This window comes from Lytechinus variegatus, chromosome 2 (assembly GCF_018143015.1).
Source record: "Lytechinus variegatus isolate NC3 chromosome 2, Lvar_3.0, whole genome shotgun sequence".
In the NCBI taxonomy this organism is placed as follows: domain Eukaryota; kingdom Metazoa; phylum Echinodermata; class Echinoidea; order Temnopleuroida; family Toxopneustidae; genus Lytechinus; species Lytechinus variegatus.
Window position 1 is genome coordinate 32,225,669 of NC_054741.1, and position 21,982 is coordinate 32,247,650.

General features: G+C 39.1%; 1 protein-coding gene across 1 annotated transcript in view; it reads left to right on the forward strand.

Moving 5' to 3' along the window:
• Nucleotides 1–21,982, forward strand: part of LOC121409743 (mucin-17-like) — a 143,850-nt gene that overhangs the window by 12,573 nt on the left and 109,295 nt on the right. The window contains exons 8-11 of the mRNA XM_041601649.1: nt 1,427–1,675; nt 4,037–4,282; nt 5,303–5,548; nt 14,971–15,225. Of these exons, the coding sequence (XP_041457583.1) occupies nt 1,427–1,675; nt 4,037–4,282; nt 5,303–5,548; nt 14,971–15,225 (996 nt within the window). The remainder of the gene's footprint in view (nt 1–1,426; nt 1,676–4,036; nt 4,283–5,302; nt 5,549–14,970; nt 15,226–21,982) is intronic.

Genomic DNA, 21,982 nt, shown 5'->3' on the forward strand with positions numbered 1-21,982 from the left:
AACTTGGGTGATCAATGACTTTTGGGAACATTTCTTGTTATAGTGGCATTAGATATCACTAAGGTAAAAAATCATGTCATTTAAAACATGAAACATCTTTTGCAATACTCCATTATGACAAATAGCTTTGCTGCCATTGCTCTCTTTACAATAAATCTTTAGTCAAGGTGTATGTTGCCATATAGGCTACTGTTGGAGGTCACATGGTGAAGTGAAGATCATTTGAAATTGGACTAAGTTTACCCGCAAAATTTTCTTGTGTGATCAAACTTGGGGAAACATTCATGTTATATAGTTGGGGATGGGCGAGACATACACGTGTACTAGCAGTTTGTTTGTTTATTCGCGTCATCTGTTCATCCGTCTTCTTAACTCAAGAGCTGTATGATGATCTTGAATAATTATGTCATTATGGGTAAATGTCAAAATTTATGTTCATTTTCCTAAATCCATGTTGATTGGAGTAAATACTGATGATGAATGATATCCTGGTACATGTAAGTATTTAGAATGATACAAAATTGAGGAAAAAAATATGTATTTTCTGTAGGAAGTAAAGGCTGATAATGCAGAGATGCCAAGTTCAAAGACCAGCTATGCGTGAGATTTTCTGTGAATCTGAGTGAGATCACAGACATTGTGTACAAAGTATATGGGGATATAGTCTCACGCATAATGCGCGAGACTTGGTAGCTCTGATAATGCTAAATTTAGAAGACTTTACATTCAGATGTAAAGAGTTTGGTCTGTTTAGTTATTTTGTCTTTGTTTCAAAATATTAAAATTGTAATTTTTCTGTATTTTTAGGAATATACATAATTACCCCGGGGGGCCACTTCCATTCAAGAGTGGAAACCATGCGCGACCATGGGGTCTCGAAAAGCACCCTAAACACGTAATTTCTATATTCTGAAAATGCACCCCTTAACAAGTATTTGCGTGTGAAACCCAACCCTTAACAAGTAGTAGAAACAAAATGATACTCTTGGCAAATATTTCCTGAAATGAACCCCTAAACAAGTACAGGAATGTTTTATTGTTACGGGTCCTTCGGTCGTCGGCTTTACCTTATTTGGTTTAGTACGACCCCATCTTCTACACCCCGCGCAAATCGGACTCTAAACACGAAGTGTTGGGGCAAAAAGGACATCCTTTATAGAACATTTTAATTTTGTTTGATCATCCCCGCAAATTCAACCCAAAACACATAATTTTCCTAGCAAAATAGATACCCTTTTTTCATTATTTTTGTGTTTTTGACACCCTTATCACGTTACGTAGGTAACGTGCCCTATCGTGAAAAAGACATCCTTTTTACGTGTTTTTTTGGTCGCGCATGGTATCTACTCGTCAATGTAAGTGGCCCCCCCGGGATAATTACTCAATTAACTGTATGACTTCAATCTTCATACTTCTTAATTCACAGCTGATAACATACCACCTGTTGTAAATTGCCCTCCGGACGTTACTGAAATAGTTGAATTAGGCACTTCTTCCAGACAAGTATCCTTTGATACTCCCATGGTTAGTGATAATTCTGGAATCTTCAGCCTTGTACAAGCAAGTCATCAACCTGGAGCTACCTTTACCACAGGAACAACAACAGTTACCTACACCTATGCTGATGGAAGCGGAAATACAGCTTCTTGTTCATTTGTAATCAACATAATAGCTGGTATGTCCATTGTCTCATTTTGGCAATCTTGCAATAATTCCTTATATTTTTAAGTACCGCTTTGTACAGGTATGCTTCATTATTTCATAATTTTTAAGCATAGATGATTTCAAATGTGGATTGCTTGACTTGTCACTTCAGTATGTTGATAATCAGCCATTTATAAGCAGTTCACCTATGCTGTTGCTGTGGTGTACTTATCAACATTTTCTACTCTCAATCCAGATGAAGTAAATGGGTAGCTGGTGGGAAGAAATTCCTTGAATGCTTTAGTGCCCAATCAGGTTTAGCACGCTTAAGCTTGAGTAAATATAACATCATCATGTTAAAGCAGGGCCCGCTCTGCGAACAGTTTTCGGAACTGAAGTGGCTAACCTGGGTAAATATGAGGGTTTTATTATTCATTACTTCTATTCATGCATGTACTTCAAATCCTAGTGATTTACCTGTATGCTAGCCAGGTATTGTTTTCACTATAGATATTGCATTGTTTTACCCAATACAGTGGATCGTGTACCTCCACAAGTAACATGTCCGGCTAATGATCATTCCTTTTAATGAAGGTTGTTATTCATAATGAGAGAACATGGTAACTTTTCTTAACAATAAGAGTTTCACTATATGTGATGTGTTGGCTCATTTGGTTAAGCATCCATCTCACAACTGGGAGGTTGGGAGTTCAAACCCCGCCTCATCAGACCAAAAGTTATTAAAATATGGGAGAAGTTACCACCCTGTTTGGCGTTCAATGATTTAAGGGATAGACCAACGTCAGTCTGATGCTGCTAAGTGGATGCCGGGTCTACACTGTATGATCAGTTGGGCGAAATTAATCTTGGAAGGATTTCTATTTCTGATTTCTGTTCCAATGATAAAGTATGGATTTTTCACATGAGTAGGGAGTGACTAGTCACCAAATAAGAGGATCAGACTGTCATAATATAAGTTTTGGGTTGATAGTTATAATTATACTTGTAGATAGTCACTATTTATAGATAGGAATAAGAGCATCACTAATGGGTATAGAGGGTTGATTTTCATGATTGAGGTTAACAGTTGCTTTTAATTCTATAAAGCACAGGGAAGGTTGAAATCCGAGGAATACATCCCTTAAAATGTTTTGTCCAATATTTTTACAATGCAAAATCCTTAGTGGCCCCTTTTTATGTCATTTGAGATCACATTCCAGACACCCGATAGGAAGTTACTTGACATTTCGTAAGTGTATGCCATGTCCAAAATTGCTTGAAGACATGATTTCATGTGCAAATCCTTTGGCCTTGCATTTATTGTCACTTTCTACTCTCCACCCAGATGTAGTTAATGGTTACCCGGTAGGAAGAAATTCCTTGAATGCTTAAGTGCCCAATCAACTTGGGCATGCTAAACTTTGGGTAATAATAATATCATCATGTTAAGCAGGACCCACTGGGTGAACAGTTTTTAGCTCATCCGGCCTGAAATGCTTTTTCTTCTTTAATTGTTGACCAATTTTGATTTTTTTTTCTTTCTATCTGGTAGAACTTCATGAGGTTCACCAAACTTCTACACAGAATTTTGAAATTTTCAGTAGAAAATTATTCATGCTATTTTATGCGAAATATATCCAGAAAATGCCTCTTCTTCTTTATTTGTTGATAGATTTTGATTTTTTTTTCTTCCATCTGGTAGAGCTGCATGAGGTTCACCAAACTTGTACACAAATTTTGAAATTTTGCCTGGAAAATTATTTATGCTAATTTATGCAAATTTTTTTCATAAATCACAAAAAATGTTTTTCTTATTCATTTGTTGATCAATTTCAATTTTGTTTGCTTCATATGATAGCTCGAGATGGTGATACAAAATTTCAACACAGAATTTTGAAATTCATTAAATATGCTAATTTATTCATATATTTTCAAAACTCACAAAAATTACTTATTTATTTGTTGATTGATTTTGATTATTTTTGTTCCATCTGAGAGCTACATCAGGTTCACCAGGGTTCTACACAGAGTTAAGAAATTTTTACCAGAAAGTTGTTTATGCTTATTTTATATGAAATTTATTCATAGATCACAAAAATGCTTCTAAGTCATTTCTTCAACAATTTCAATTCTATATCTTCAATTTATGTCAGCAATATAAATCACTACAGTGTCAACTGGGCTGAAATTAAAATTGTGTTCAATTTTGTTGCGAGATGCTGGTTGAGCTCCACATCATTGATTTGCTAGTTGGAAATGAAGTGACTAACCTTGGTAAATATGAGGTTATTATTATTATTCATGCATGCACTTCAAATCCTAGTGATTTACCTGTATGTTAGCCAGGTAGTATTTTTTTACTATAGAAATTGCATTGTTTTACCCAATACAGTGGATCGTGTACCTCCACAAGTAACATGTCCGGCTGATGAAGTATATGACGTTGAAGTGCCTTTGAGTGGAAGAACAGTTACTTTTGGCACTGCAACAGCAATTGACTTTTCTGCTGTATCTCTGGTCAGTGTTACACCTCAGAATGGATTTTTCTTCTCCACGGGATCAACTACAGTGACATACACTTACAGAGATGCCAGCAACAATCAGGCTTCCTGCAGTTTCTTGGTCACTATTAATTCAGGTAGGAGTACTGACACTTCAATTCGATGGATTCACTATATAGTGCGCCATCTATCAGTTGCTGTAAACAGTTATTCATAATGTCTTTTTTCTTCATAATGCAAGATGAGGGTTTTTATTCATAATCTTTACTATAGGGTTATTTTTCTGATGGAATGCAAATCATCAATCCAAAATCAGATTTCGATACTGAATTAGAAAAATTGTCAATTATCTATTATTTGCTAATCATAAGAAATATTGAGAGCCATGGGTCAGAGTTGCAATTCTTTATAAGGTTTGAGGGTACTTTATTCATTCAATGTTAGGGTCAATATTAATGTTAAAAGAGATAGAAAATAGAAGAGGGGTGCCTGTTATAATGAGAAAAGTGGTCAATAGTAATTGGTCATGATGAAAGGAGTGAGACACAAGTCATACTTGTAGATAGTCCCTTTTTTAGATAGGAATAAGAGCATCACTAATGGGTATAGAGGGTTGATTTTTATGATTGAGGTTAACAGTTGCTTTTAATTCTATAAAGCACAGGGAAGGCTGAAATCAGAGGAATACATCCCTTAAAATGTTTTGTCCTATATTTTTACAATGCAAAATCCTTAATGGCCTCTTTTTGTGTCATGCAATTTTTGAGATCACATTTCCGACACCCGGAATTGCAGTTAGGAAGTTACTTAACATTTTGAAAGTGTATGTCATGTCCAAAATTGCTTGAAGACTTGATTTCAAGTGCAAATCCTTTGGCCTTGCATTTATTGTCATTTTATACTCTTCACCCAGATGTAGTTAATGGTTACCCGGAAGGAAGAAATTCCTTGATTGCCCAATCAGTTTGGGTAATAATAATATCATCATGTTAAGCAGGACCCGCTGGGTGAACAGTTTTTGGAAATGAAGTGACTAACCTTGGTAAATATGAGGTTATTATTATTCATGCATGCACTTCAAATCCTAGTGATTTACCTGTATGTTAGCCAGGTAGTATTTTTTTACTATAGAAATTGCATTGTTTTACCCAATACAGTGGATCGTGTACCTCCACAAGTAACATGTCCGGCTGATGAAGTATATGACGTTGAAGTGCCATTGAGTGGTAGAACAGTTACTTTTGGCACTGCAACAGCAATTGACTTTTCTGCTGTATCTCTGGTCAGTGTTACACCTCAGACTGGAACTTTCTTCTCCACGGGATCAACTACAGTGACATACACTTACAGAGATACCAGCAACAATGAGGCTTCCTGCAGTTTCTTGGTCACTATTAATTCAGGTAGGAGTACTGACACTTCAATTCGATGGATTCACTATGTAGTGCGCCATCTATCAGTTGCTGTAAACAGTCTAAACTGTGGGGTCGACATTGCACGCAGGTGCAGGTAGCGCACAGTGCTAATGCTTTGAAATGAAAACCATAATGGCAAGAAATTCCCTAAAACGGTCTAAATTTTTGCAAAAAAATGCAGGAAAATTTCTCTCCTACCTCCTGGACCTTTGTAAACACTAGGAAGAATTTATTGTATACATGTAGTACATGTATGTTAGTATCATATCACAGACAGATCTGAAACTGTTAAGAATACACATCGCTTTTTGTCTGAATTTCAGCGCATACATTCGTAATTCCGAAGCTTCGTAATTCCGAAGGTTCGGTTATTCCGAAGGTTCGTATTTCCGAAGGTTCGTAATTCCGAAGGTTCGTAATTCCGAAGGTTCGTCAATCCGAAAACGAAATAAGGTTCGTAATTCCGAAGGTTCGTTTATCCGAAAACGAAATAAGGTTCGTAATTCCGAAGGTTCGTTAATCCGAAAACAAAATAAGGTTCGTAATTCCGAAGGTTCGTTAATCCGAAAACGAAATAAGGTTCGTAATTCCGAAGGTTCGTTAATCCGAAAACGAAATAAGGTTCGTTAATCCGAAAACGAAATAAGGTTCGTTAATCCGAAAATTATATAAGGTTCGTATTTCCGAAAATGAAAATAATTCATTTTGGTAACAAAAACGATGTTGTCATTACAAGATTAAACGATATTATGCAATGATAGTAATAACGATCGATGATACATGCGTGTGTTGGGGCCAAAGCATGTATTTCATTAAGAATATAGGCGCCCTGATCAAGCATAGGCTAATTTCGATTTTATCTGAGCAATTGCTGCCTAGGCAAATGGTTTAATTAAAGATGCAGGGAATCAAGTGTGTTGGAAGCGTGCGAGCAACCTCTAGATAATAGGATTTGTATTGGAGGGGATGTCATTTTTAATAACAGCTTCTGCTGGTAATAAAAATAAAAATAATACGAGAAATGATCCTTGTGAGATGTTGAAAGCGCGAATCGCAAGCTCAAACTAGTAGACATTTCATGTAACAAGATGCGAAGTGAGCATTCGGAGCATTTTTTTTGTAATCGTGAGAAAGATGTGTATCTTTCTAAAAGAATTAATGCGAGGGCGAGCTGTAATTTGTTTATATACTGACCTGGGGCCCGTTGCATGAAACTTTTTACCTGAGAAACTCAGGTTGTTTTTACAGGAGTTTTTGCCCTGTGCTAAAGTCAATGGCGGAAATCAGACTAACCTTAGTTTTCAGTTTTTACCAGAGTTTTCTCAGGTAAAAAGTTTTATGCAACAGGCTTCAGAAAGTAATCTTTTAAGGACTGCATTTAGTGACTCATGAATAGAATATATGTCTCACGAACTAAATAATGAGAGCGCGAACCGCAGGCTTAAAATTTGTGATATTCAAACCTGAAAACTGGACATTTCATACTTCTTTTTTGTAACCAGGAATAGAATGAGTTCCTCAATAAACAATACTTGATGCGAGCGAGAAACGTGAGCCAAATTTTTCCAATTTTCCAACCTCAAAACTGGACATTCTAAGCGTTCTTGTAAAAAAAATAATAATAGCTGGGAGAATAGTTTTCAGAACTGAAGTGGCTTCCCTGAACAAATAATATCTATATCAATGTTATCATTCTGGGCCCACATGAAATTTCCAAAAGTTTGAGCACGTGATTCGCTCGCAATATCTCACAAGGATGCCCTTTTAACAGTAATTGACCAAAAAGGTGAATTTTACATCTTCAGATTTGACCTTTTCCCCCAAACCGCTTGCTCTCTACGCTCGCAGAAATGAAACGTAAATATATAACTTTAGTGATCACTTAAAAAATTGTGCTCAATTTAGTTACTACAAGACATCCTCTTCACACAGATGATAATCTAATGGTGAAAATATCCGTTTGCACCAAATTGCCCCTATTGCCGCTTTTTTTGCTTTGCCCCCCCCCCTAAAACACGCATCGTCTTCATGGCTAACTGCAAAAAGTTCTTAAAATGTCCCCTTAGAGCAGTTATTATCTAAATTTAGTTACATAGGCATCTCGCTTTGAAGATCACAAACACATTGCCCATCATATTAAAAAAAATATATAGCTTGCGCTCGCATTATTTAAAAGGGTTTATCATGTTATTACATATTTACTTTATTTTATAAGGATAAAGCTAATTATTGACTGTTAGGACTACTCTTTCAAAGAAACAAACAAAAATCAACTTTAAACTGCCGATCAAGGAAAATATGGCTTAAAAAAATTGCCCCCCTCTATTTGACGAAATTTGGATCCGCCGGGAGGGAGGCAGGGGGCATCAAAGATGAAATAAAAAACAGGGGAATTAATATTTTCCAAAATGGGAAAGTTCCTTTTTCAAAAATAAATATGTCGTTTTTCTTGTTTTTTCGAAATAAAACTCTTTTTAAAGTATACACGTTAAGTTAAGTTTTCAGGCTGGAATATTTAAAATTTTCAGCTTGCGCTTCGCACTCTCATTCGATTGGCGAAATATGCATCCTATAAAGAGGTCACTAAATGGTTTCTTTAACAGGTTCCATTTCTGGTCAGTATGTTTAAGCTCGCGTTTTGCGCTCGAGTTAATTCTTTAGTTAGATGCACATCTTTTTAATGACAGCAGAAATCTGCTCGGATTTTTAAAAACTAATTTTCATTTTTTATTGAAATAACCTAAAGTTTTAGCTTGTGATTCACGCTTGCAACACCTCGCAATAATGCCATTTTAACAATAATTGACCACAAAAAACGTTATACAACTTCACCTTTGAATTTGTTTTACCAAGCCGCTCGCTCATTATACTCTCTCCCGAAAAATAACGCCTAAATATACATTTTGCCATAATAAGAAGTCACTTCATAAAAAGTTTTTCTCTACTTAATCACTATCAAACACACAATGACTTCAAGCAGATGATAATCTTAAGGTGAAAATATCACCAAAGTGCCTATTTTGACGTATGAGTTTCATTTTTTGGCTTTACCCCCCAACGAAAATTCGTTCGGCCGCCCTTGCCTTCCCCATTCCTCATAATAATTGAACGGCAACAGTGTCCCCCGCCCCCCTCCCCTTGCCTCTGCCTCTGCTTTCCCGGTTTTCATTTTTCGGATTAACGAACCTTATTTTGTTTTCGGATTAACGAACCTTATTTTGTTTTCGGATTAACGAACCTTCGGAAAAACGAACCTTATTTCGTTTTCGGATTAACGAACCTTCGGAAAAACGAACCTTATTTCGTTTTCGGATTAACGAACCTTCGGAAAAACGAACCTTATTTCGTTTTCGGATCATCGAACCTTCGGAACAACGAACCTTATTTCGTTTTCGGATCAACGAACCTTCGGAACAACGAACCTTATTTCGTTTTCGGATTAACGAACCTTCGGAACAACGAACCTTATTTCGTTTTCGGATTATCGAACCTTCGGAATAACGAATCGTCGGAATTACGCCACAAATGTTCGGATTAACGAACCTTTTTTCGTTTTCGGATTAACGAACATCGAGGTATAGGCAATTTACGTTTTTCGGAATTACGAACCTTCGGAATAAAGAACCTTCGGAATTACGAAGCTTCGGAATTACGAAGTGTAACCGAATTTCAGATACCCTCTTACGAAATGACTTTTGGGATCGTTTTTCATGTTGATTTTTACTCAGTCTTGCAAAAGTTTGTATTATATGGTTTACAGTAGAGTAGATTTTCAAACCATTAGGTTTTCATTACAGCATCTTTATAGGAGCCCCCAAAGTTCTTTTTGTTTCGCCTGCATAGCAGAGCAAGACTGTATGTAGGCACCACTTTTCCGATGGCGGCTTTGTCAACATTGAAATCTTAACAAAGGTTAAGTTTTTGAAATGTCATCATAACTTAGAAAGCATATAGGGGTCGTTCTCAAAAAAATGATACAATTCACAAAAAATGTGTCTCGACTATCTTATATCCGCTAGCTTCACAACCCTGAACATTTTCTACAAGATTTTTATCAAGAAAATGACAATAATAGACTAGTTTCACAAAGCATATGCGACCAGTGACTTGTAAAGCTCTAATTTTATTACAAAAGCCTTTTATTTTTGCTTTTTGTTAGAATAGACACTGTCTCGGGTCAGTTTTAGATTTTACTATCATTCTCTTTTATAAGTACTCTGTATTTCTCACCTACATTGATGTCTGGTGAGGGCAGCATGGTGTAAACGTCTGACATACTGCGCTTATCCTAGTATTTGATGATCACTTTGTGATTAATTTCACTTTTAACTTTGTTCCCAAATTTGTTTTAACCTCCGTAATGAATACTGCCACAAGTTTTTTCTCCCTTTCAAACTGAATTATATTATATGATAATATGTCTGCAAGTAGAGTGATAATCAATAATAAATAATTGATAGGGAATTATCATATGTGTTTCCTGTTTTACACAAAAATAAAGGACTATTCTTACAAAATGAAATGTATGACTAAACAGATTTAACATCCGTAACGCACCTTATATGCACTTTAGCAGTTCTGTTGAGAATTCAGTATTGTATAGAATAAGAGACACCTTTCATAATAAATACAGTTTGCAAAGTTAGGGCTGCTACAAAAGGACCACGTTGGACCTTAAAGCATAAAGACATTAATTTCTGTTATGCATTAACTTCCGCAACATTTTTTCTTGAATATGCTACAAATTTGTGCTTTATCGAATCACTCCGGATCATAGAGATATAAATCATATAAGGTACCCTCCACCTACTTACCCATTAAAATGATAGGTATTCATCCTTGTAAAATTATTATTACACACCTTATTTTCGACATCACTTTGTAAAGAGGGAAAATTGCCAGCGAAAACAATTTCCCGCAAATTATATATATATTTAATGCTTTTGGAATTTTAAATGATTCATTATACAAATTTGGAATATTGGCATCTTCTTTAGAACTTAACAATTTTAACTTCCTTTGCAATACTAGTATAAAGTGCATTAAAGGAGAATAAAACCATTGGAACAAGATAGCTTGTGTGAAAACAGAAAAATCAAAGAAACAGATCAACGAAAGTTTAAGAAAAATCGGACAAATAATGAGAAAGTTATGAGCATTTGAATATTGCAATCACTAATGCTATGGAGATAGCAAATTGGCAATGCGACAAAGATGTGTGATGTCACTTGTGAACAACTCTCCCATGACTTTGGTATATATTTTACTAGAATTGCCTCTTTTATCACATCTATCCATAAATAATGTGTTCTGTTTACATGAGGGCATGTAATACATATTTTTTAAGAATACATCATGGATAAAGAGTTTGTATCATCATAAGAAAAAGCAAAAAGAGACATTTTGAGGGTATTTTATAGTCCACCAAAGGGAAAGTTGTTCATCAGTGACATCACACATCCTTGTCGCATTGCCAAAGTGAGGATCACCATAGCATTAGTGATTGCAATATTCAAATGCTCATAACTTTCTCACTATTTGTCCGATTTTTCTCAAACTTTCTTTATTCTTATTCTTTGATTTTTCTGTTTCTACACAAGCCTATTTTTTTCCAAAGGTTTCATTCCCCTTTAACTTCCGTAACAATTATTGTGACAGAAGTTAATACACTTCTTTGATGTACTTCGCTGAGATTGATAGTACGATTCTAGTTCCAGAACATGTGACATGGCTTTGTCTAATGCTGAAGTCGGCAGAAACGGTGGAAAGAAAGGGAATAAGGAGAAACAATAAAACTTTCATGGACAAGGAAATAGAAAGGAAAACTATTTGCAATGACTCATGAGCAATGATGAGGGTTATTTCATCGATCAAATTTTATGTGAGCGCGAAGCGCGACCTAAAACTTGTGTATAGTCTAAGCTGAAAACTTGAGATTCGAAGCATTTTTTGTAAAAATGATCAGGAGGATATCTGAATAAACTATTAATGTGAGTACAAAGTGCTAGCTGATTTTTTTAGTATTCTGACTGAAACCTTGACATTCTAAACAGTGTTTGAACCAATTACAAGGATGGGTATCTTAATTGATGCGACTGTAAATTTGTTATGTTTTGATCTGAAAACAATCATTTTTGGACGTTTTAATTTGAGAACAAGATATATATATCCAATAAACAATTATTGAAAAGGTAAAACGCGCGCTTTTTGAAGTTTAGAACCCAAAACGGGACATTCTATTAACTTTTTGTAATCATAAAAAGGATCGGTGTCTTGCTAAGGAACTGATGCGCAGCGAGTGCAAAGAGCTAGCTGAAAATGTGTCATTCCAATATAAAAACAGACATTTTAAGCACGCTTTCAAATAAAGAGGATATAAATTGAATAAAAAAATAATTTCATGCAATAGAATACAAAAGAACAAGTGCCGGAGGGGTTACACCATCAATCAACTCTTTTAATATTCATGAAGATATGCATAGACCAAACTGTTCCCCTAAAATACTGCAAATCTTTAAAATGGCATAACTTCGTTATTCCTTGTTCGATTTTGATCATATTTGCAGTATTTTACTTTTTCAGATTATTATCTGTTCAGAACATATTTTTTGAGCCTGGATGCGCATGAAAAGGGATGAAATATTTGATATAGGTCTACTTACATGAAAACGTAGAAAGGGGTATTCAAACACTCAAGGTTTGATGGAATTTATTAATGAAATACGTATTTCGATAATCAAACATTTTGGCTATTCATCATTTTTGTAAATCATTTTTGTAACAGGCTGCTTAATTGGGTATCTAAATGAAACAAAAATCATGAAACAAAAATCGCGATTAGATCATATAGATTCCATTGATAATTTATGTATATCTGATATTTTAACCTCTTGTTTCATTCACTTTACTTTATTATTATTCGTTTCCCCATGTCCTTTTAAACGTTTTTTTTTCTTCTTTTTTTCTCTCTCTATCTTTTTTGGCTATTGGCAAGCGGTGGGATTCCTCGCAACCCAGAGAACTCATCCTGGTTATGGGACTACGATTGTTATATTTTGTTTATTGCCAGAAACTTTTAAGATGAACTGCAATTCTGTGGCCCTGTTATTCGGTTTTCTCATTCCAACTTTGAACAAGAACGACAATAAAATTACAGTTTCCGTTTCATGTTATGTTTTCACTTTTTTAGGGGGTGGCAAATTAAGCTATGCGCTCCACATTTATCTTTATTTATTAAAAATAAGGTAATACAAATACCTAAATATGGATTTTCTTAAGCTAACAATAAATATTGCAATTTGTAACTTGATTTAACTTCCGTAATGAAGATTGACAAGGGTAAAGGCCACTTGATGATTTGATGGTAAAGTATCTTGGGATTCCCAGAATTGGTCATTTCTTAGGATCTTGCTTAGGATTACCTGAGGCCAGAAACTTCTAAGATGAACTACAATTCTGTGGCCTGGTTATTCGGTTTTCTCATTTTAACTGTGACCAAGAACGACAATAAAAATGACAGTTGGCCGTTTCCTGTTCTATTTTTAACTTTTTTCATTGGGGGGATTAAGAAATGCGTTCCACATTAATCTTTAAAAAAATGATATACGAATACCTTGATATGGATGTTCCTAAGCTAACAAAATAAGTATTGCAACTTGTAAATTAATTTTAACTTCCGTAACGAAGATTGACAGAGTTAAATGCCATCGAGAGAATCTAATGGTAGACTATCTTTGGATTCCCAGCATTGGTCATGCATTGCTTAGGATCTCAGGTTATGGATGAAACTTATTTTAAGGTTGCCTCATTCAAATTATGAACATTATACTGAACAAAAGATGTGCAATGATTTTTATGGTACTTTTTGTTATATGTTATTTGGTAAAATCCTGCTTCTGAAAAACAATATTGGATATTTTTCCATCTTGCAAACATTTTGGCTTCAGAGATAAAATTGTTGATACCATACTGAAACTAAATTGTGTGCATTTCAATTCCAATCATTTCAAAAGTGATTTAATTGAGTAACATAAGTGGGCAATGCTAACGATTAACCTCCGTAACATTGATATACAGTGCTCGAGTTAATCCGGTCAGTACTTCAAATTGACGCAACAGCGACTTGCCCCTTTTCTGTTGCCACTTTCTCATACATGGTACTTTCACAATATGCATCTTTCAACCCATTCTGTAGACTTCATTTTTACGATTTTCCCCCCATCAATTGGTGCATTTTTCTGAGAATGACCCATAGACCAAGTTCATGAAACTTGGACATAATGTTAATCAAGTATACCTGAACATTATCCCAGAGTTTCAGGTCACATGACCAAAATCAAAGGTCATTTAAGGTTATGAACTTTTGCAATTTTGGGGGTATTTATGGAATTGGCATCATAACTTTAAACATTTGTGGATCTAGTTCATGAAACTTGGATATAAGAGCAACCTTCTATTACTGAATATCATATGCGAGTTTCAGATCACATGGCCAAGGTCAAGGATCATTTATTTTTTGTAGACCATGTTGGGGGAATCAATATCAAAATCTTAACCAAGGTTAAGTTTTTAAAATGTCATCATAACTTAGACAGTATATTGACCTAGTTCATGAAACTTAGACCTAATTGTAATGGTGTATGACTATAGATCCTGCCTGAGGAACAGGAGACAAGACCAAGGTCAAAGGTCGTTTCGGTCAACGAATTCTAACCATGTTTGGGGTATTTATAGAATTGTCATCATAAGTTTAAAAAAGTCTTATGGATCTAGTACATGCAACTTTATCCGTGAAAATCATGTGCAAGTTTCAGATCACATGATCAAGATCAAAGGTCATTTTTAAGGTCAGTGAATTCTGGCTGTGTTGGGAGTATTTGTTGAATTGGCATTATACATGTACATGTAACTTAGAAAGTGTATGGATCTAGCTCATGAAACATAGACATAAGGGTAATCAAGTATGAATGATTGTTTTGCACTCGTCCAAGGTCACATGATCCTGGTCTAAGGTCATTTTGGGTCATTGGACATCCAATTTTATTATTATATTAGTGTTCTCTTTGTGAATAATTATTCAATAGCTGTTTTAGAAGTCAGCACTGCTGCTATATCAAATTGCGTAATGCAGGCGATACTGCCAGAGGCGTTCCACTTGTTAAATTTGTTTAGAGATTCTTTAAAGAAATTCTTGACAAATGTAGTATCTTTACTTCTCATGTAGTTTCTTCTTACTTTTTTTTTTAATCTTTCTACTTTCTTTCATTTACAAGACTTTTTCAATCATAATTCTAACTGGTAAATGTAGTGAGTCATGAGATGTATATAAACTTTGTCTCAAATGAAAATTTGCATTAGAATTTTTTCCAGTCATTTTCCAAATCTCTATTCTAATTTCCATTTTGTTGTAGTTGACAGCACTCCACCAGATATTCAAAACTGCCCTCCTCAAGTCAATGAAGAAATTGGCTTTGGTGCAACATCTGGTGTGGTTGCATGGCCAATTGTATTTGCATCTGACAATTCTGGTCAACTTGAGGTTCCAAGTCTTTCGCATAACAACGGGGGTATCTTCCCCTTAGGCACCACAGCTGTTACGATTGAGTTCAGAGATCTTTCTGGCAATACAGCCGTATGTTCCTTCACGGTCACTGTAACAGCACAAGGTAATTCCTGTGATTTAAAGTTTGAGTCTTAAACAATGTATTTTTACATGCTCTATAACAATTTGAGTTGAAAGAGGTTTTTGAAAAAATTGTTATCAAAACAAAAACAGGCAGAGCAGAACATGCAATGTAAAGGATTTAAAGAAACAAACCCTTTTCTTACCCTGAATTCATTTAGACTGGACTCTAGAATAATGAAGTGTGATTGTATGGTTAATAATTTACTATCAATAACTGGGATATACCCATTTGATTTGCTAGTTCATTACGATTAACTTGCGTGCCGAATATAGAGTACACAATTTTTCCTGCGCGCGCGCTGCATCTCCCTATTAACGCACTATCCCAAGATCGCGCAATTTGGCGTCCATATCCTCTTTTACTTTCGCCTGCCGTCGAGTTCAGTCGCAAAGCTAAGTACACTCTCAAAATTGCAATTCTGTTTTCCGTTTGGATACTTTTATTGTGCATTCTTCCCTCTTTTCAATCTTATTTCTCTCATCTAAGATTGTTGTAAGATTATCCCGTCGCACGGAGCTTCCGTGATATTTATTTCACGTTTCTTGTTCCTCTTCGTGAGTTTTTTTTTTTAAGATACGTTTCTCAACAGGCAGGTTGTCTTCACTTCTCCGCCCCATAGCTCCGCGCCTTCCTGCGTGTCGCGGGCGTTGACTTCGCTCCTTTTTAATTCCTTTAATTCTTTTTATTCACTGACTTCTTCGTTTATACGACTCTCGACGTGAATTTAATTGAATTATTTCTCCACAGATAGGTTCTGTAGGACGTCAGGAGCGTCGTATTTCAGCCTCGTTTCAAGTTCTTTGTCTCTTGTTTCGAGTTAGTTGATTGTTCTTTTGTTTCAATCAATCCTTTGTTCTTGTGTTTATTAATTGAATTAATTAGTTAATTAATTAATTAACTAATTATTCGATTAATTAAAAAAAAATAAAAAAAAAATTTTCTGACCTTGTCTTAAAATTTTTTTTTCTTTCCTTTCACAAGAATACTTAGAATTTTTTTTAGGAAGCTGCCGGTCTCCGGACTTAAAATTTTTTTTCTTAAACTTCTTGTTTAAAAAAAAAAAAAAAGAAAGGGAATCTTGTTTCCTTTTTTTTCTTAGCTGATCCTCACCTCAAGAAAAATTATTTTTTCTTTTGAACAGGTGGACACAACAAAAAAAAAAAAAAACCTTTGTGTTTTCTTCTTTTTAGGTGCTTCCCTCCTTCTTTTCAGAATTTTAGCGGAAGCAGCTTCTTGTTGTGGAAATCAAATAATTAATTGATTAATTAATTTTCTAACGGACTTCAGGGACAGTGTCTCATAATAATACCTTAATTATTACTGTTTCCTTTGTTCTGGGATTTTACTTTGTATCATCCTTGTGAGTTTTGATTTTGACTCTCAAAAGTCCGCTTTTTGAGGTCTTTTGACTTCTGGGTTGGGGTTTGTTACCCCCCTACCCCCTTGTTTCTTCTCTGTTTTTTATCTTACTACTAGATCACCCTACGGCAATAATGAGCCTTTCGGACTCTCTTCCTGAAGAGCCTCAGGCGACTGCTGTTTCGGGGTCCAACACCGGGGTCTTATTCCCCACCACAGGTAGTATAGATAGCGAGAACAGAGTCAGAGCCCCGTGGGCTCTCAAAGGGGTGGAACCGTGGACGCGCGTTCACGTGCCCCGCTTAATAAGGGTGGAACCGTGGATTTGCGACCACGTGCCCGCACGGTGATGGCCAAGGCTTCCGTCCCGGAACCTGAACCTTTTCGGGGAGTGTTGCACTAGTACAGAAAACGACGACTCCTCTAGGGCTGTCAGACCCACCGGCCATCGGGTCACCTAAAGTCCGGGGGGAGAGCACGGGTCTCTCCACCCGGCAAAGACTAGGCTCGATGCCGTGTAAGACCCCTCTAGGGAGCGGCGGCAAAGGGCTACCAGCTCCTAGTCGGAAGAGGCATCTGAGTCCGACCGTGTCGGACTCTCAATTCAATCTGACACCGTCAGATTCGGCCGACGCCTCCTCTCGCTCGGCTAGCTCTCCCCGTGGGAGAGCTAAGGAGAGGAAGACAGGCGCAGCCCAGCCTCTTGTCCCTTCTTCAGCTCCGGCGCCGGAGCGACCGAAGAAGAAGAAAAGAAGAAGAGGAGAACCACAGACGTAAGCCCCGCTCCGTCGGGCGGTCTGTCCTCTGATTCTTTTGATGGCCAGGCCTCTCAGCTTCTCAAGCTACTCCAGAGTGCCTTTCAGCACTGTGGGTTTTTACCCCCAGGCTTGCCTGCTTCAGCCGACGGTACTACCAACCGAGCGGATCAAGCAGACACCGGCCATCCAACACACCGAGGTGCCTCTAGCGATTCTCACGAACCGCCGGCCCTCGAACAAAATGGCCAGGCGTCGTAACTTCATGTTACAACAGAACGCCCTCGAGTATCACGGATCTTTATCCTCATACTCCCTGTCAGCTAAAACCGCCGTGTCGAGCACCGGGCAGGTCAAGCAGACAGCCGCCATTTCACACCTCGGAGAGTCACCGGCAATATCATGATTCGCCGGCTCACGCACCTGCAAGGGAAATCCCCGCTAATACACAGGTGTTATCGACATACGGGCGTCGCCCGCCATTATGTCACCAGACTCCCTATCATTGTACCCTCTTCTGCCCCCCGGCGGGGGCCGCACAGAAGAGGAAGAAGAAGAAATTCTAGGTCGCTAACCCCGCTGTGCGGACAGACCTTTCTTTCTGATTCTTGTACCGATGGCCAGGCGTCGTAACTTCATGTTACAACAGAACGCCCTCGAGCACCACGGATCTTTATCCTCATGCTCCCTGTCAGCTAAAACCGCCGTGTCGAGCACCGGGCAGGTCAAGCAGACAATCGCCATCTCGCACCTCGGAGAGTCACCGGCAATATCATGATTCGCTGGCTCACGCACCTGCAAGGAAAATCCCCGCTAATACACAGGTGTTATCGACATACGGGCGTCGCCCGCCATTATGTCGCCAGACTCCCGATAATTGTAACCTCTTCTGCCCCCCGGCGGGGGCCGCACAGAAGAGGAAGAAGAAATTCTAGGTCGCTAATCCCGCTTTGCGGTCAGACCTTTCTTTCTGATTCTTGTACCGATGGCCAGGCGTCGTAACTTTATGTTACAACAGAACGCCCTCGAGCATCACGGATCTTTATCCTCATGCTCCCTGTCAGCTAAAACCGCCGTGTCGAGCACCGGGCAGGTTAAGCAGACATTCGCCATCTTGTACCTCGGAGAGTCACCGGCGATATCATGATTCGCCGGCTCACGCACCTGCAAGGGAAATCCCCGCTAATACACAGGTGTTATCGACATACGGGCATCGCCCTCCATTATGTCACCAGACTCCCGATAATTGTGGGTCAGGCGTCGCAACTCTCATGTTGTTTCATACTCCCATGAGCAGTGCGGGTAATTCACCCACGCTTCATATCAGCTTCAGCCGCCTTGCTAAGCACTGTGCGGTTCAAGCAATCACCTGTCCTCTCACACCGGGCATTTATTGATACGCTGTTCACCTACACGGTGACCCCCGTTTCTATGCAGGTGCTTCCGACACACGGCTTTCAAGCATCAACATGTCGGCAAGCTCTCGGTGACCGACGGCTGGACGTTGCATCCGTTCAGGTTGCATCTATGCGTCCCCGAGCATTACGGGTTCTTACCCTTGTGTTCTCCGTCATTATAAGACCGCCGCGGTCTTATTGCTGGTGTCGGGTATTGAGCGGATTGAGATTTCTCTCGCCAACCCGCACTCCGGGGAGCCATCGGCGAGTTTTACCTGCATGGGTATCCCCCCTTATTTTGCAGGTACTCCCGAATTCGCCCTCTACGTCAAGCTCACGTACGGCGACGGCTCTTTCAGCGGTAACTCTCTCCATTCTACCCCCTAAGCGGGCCTGTAGATTGGAGGTAAGAATCTCTTACCGCATGCCGCACTTCTCTCGTGAGAATGTTTGGCTGCTTTTGAGAGGGCAACCTATCACGCCCGCGGACCGTCCGCCCAGGCGACGGGACCGTCGGTTTCTGGCCTGAACCTCACTTTCTATTCGAAAGTAAGTGTGCCCTGTCTTACTTAGCTCCTACTCTTGTAAGGTTAGAGTCAGGGCTAGTACAGACACCCGTCCTCCAGCGATCGCCGCTGTAGAGAGGGTGACTCCGATATGAGCACCATCACCGCTCAGCGGTATGTCTCACTATCTCGTAGCTCTCCGAGCTTATGAGTATGTACATCGGATCTGCATATCGAAAACTTGCATACAGTGTACCGGACATATAAAAACATAGCAGACGACGTTTGCAGACCTCGCGATCATCGTATGACTAGTGGTGCAGAATGTTCCATTGCGGCTATATGGGGGAAATAGCATTACAGAGGGATAAAAGGTCTTCACAAATAATGTTTCAGCGTTGATTCGCAATATCTTATGTCGATTTCATAAATTATCCTTACATTTAACATCATTTAAAGTGAAATGAATAAGCAAACTTAAATTTCAGACTTACCAATGCAGTGATAAGCTAGGATGCACCCCTCGTATACATAATGGACCCGTCACAACATTCAGAGACATATCCAATTCAGAGAATAAAATTGATTTTTGTTGGCAAAAATAATGGTATCTGATATATTTATATCCATAGTTCGGACTGACAAGGTATATATATTTATATATTCCTAATAAAATGTTCAGCACTGCAATGGAAAGAGCTAGAAAACCGCTGTGACTCGAACAACACACCGACGTACACAAAAGCTCTGTCCAGCCCTATGTGTTGAATGCACGTCGAGTGTAGGTTTGCTCTTCGGACATCAGTATCACAAAGAAAATCTCCTCTGATTTGATGATAAAAGTGCACTATTTCCTTATTAACCAATCTCCATGGTTCTTTCATGAGTATTTGCCTTACAATGTGCCCTTTATTATAATCTGGGCGGAAATTCTTGATACCATCACCCAACGATGTGACGACGGATGTAATCCACCCGGGTACTATAAAAATGTCCCCCTAACCCATTATCCCAATACATATTCCTGACTATGGATGGTTTTTAGTGATTTTAATGTAATAAAGTGCCATATTTCCCACCAATTGAATGTAAAAAAAAATATGGTCATCTGATAGAAGAAGTTGTTAACATTCATTTCAGGGGGGCGGAAATTCTATCTGAATCAACGCTTGTCCTTGATCCACATTTGTTTGTGAAAAAGGGGTATGATGCAAGGGAATTCTGCGTGTTATAAGGGTGTGCGCGAGCAGCGAGGACCTTCTGTCCGCTAGTTTTCCATATGATGTCACGGCGATTAAAAGTTCTCCTGTGCTTAGTAATCGCTATGCCTTCACCACCCGGTGCATTATGGTTATTTTAACCTATTTGTCTCGTATTCGGGCGGCTCGTACGAGCCCTGCCCGAGCTGCCATCACCGGTCGTCCCCCCGGACACCGCCGGCAGCACCCGCACCGAATACCTGGAGGGAATCAGCTTTTCATATGCTAGATATCCCTCCTGTTGACATTCACAGCTGTTCCCCGAGTCTTTCCCGGTCGGGTAAGCATCATCTCGGAGGAAAGAAACCGCCGTACATCTCATGAGATTGTTGGCTATGTACGTGCGTTCAAGCTTGTTTAAAGCCCCAGGATTCTCTGTCGGCATTTCTATGCCTACTTTCTGGGCACACCCACCGTGCCGGGTCGGCGAGTTTACACCAAACTGTACGCCGCCAGACCATCGGTCGAGCTCTAACAGTCTATCTTATAGACTGCCCTCTATGTGGGTCAAGCTTGCGGGCGTCTCCGCCTTTTCCTCCTTGTGTGGAGTGGTCTACGGTCGATGTTTTTACCGTGCCCGTTTGTCGAATCGTCTTCTTATTTAGAAGCTTTTTCACTCGGCACACTCGAGTCGCCTCGCATGCTGCTTTCATCCTCCTTCCATGCAATGCATGTGGCCATGGTCACCGCGCGACCGAGGATGATGTAACCGTGGATGGATGTATGCTTATGTCTGCCTAACCACGATCACTACGACCCGCTTTCTCTCGGGCCGACTGTGGATGAGTCTCTCCATGTAAGTGATTTACTTCACTGGAGTTCTTCTTTTAGAAACTTAGATTCTCATCCCCCGCTGCTTAGGGCGTCATTTTTGCCGCCCCCCGCAGCTTTTCGGAACTCCTTACCGATATCGGACTGTTCCACGCTGCCGCAACCGGCGCCGGCGGTGCTTGCTCTTACGATCACCAGAGAAACCAGGCCTTGTGGCTGTTTTCATAAACAACTGGTTCTCACCGCAGACTGAAGGAAATTTTTGTGATTACTTTCCTCAAGTCTCCTTACTCCTTCGCTTGTTTCTTCAAGCGAGGACATCGACACTCTTAGCCAGTTTCCGTCCCTAACTTGATAGGACAGGGCCGTTGTTACCTCATTCGATTCCGTTGGGAACGTAACTGTTGAGGTATCATATCTGGCGATGTCTGTTCGTTTAGAGCATCTCTTGATTGTCGTTTACACGTAAGATCATGACAGAGACTTTTTTCGCCAGCTCCCTCTGGCGTACGCTTGCTGCTGCTAGGGATTCCCCCGCCCAGCGGACATCCATCGCAGCCTAGCCTTACGGGCTCTCTCGGCGATGGTGGCTTGAGCCAAGCCACCTCTTCCACCGCGGGCGCTGCACCCTCAGGCGGGTGCTTCAATCAGTACGGGAGAAAGGGGATCCTGAGTTCTCTCTTGATCAC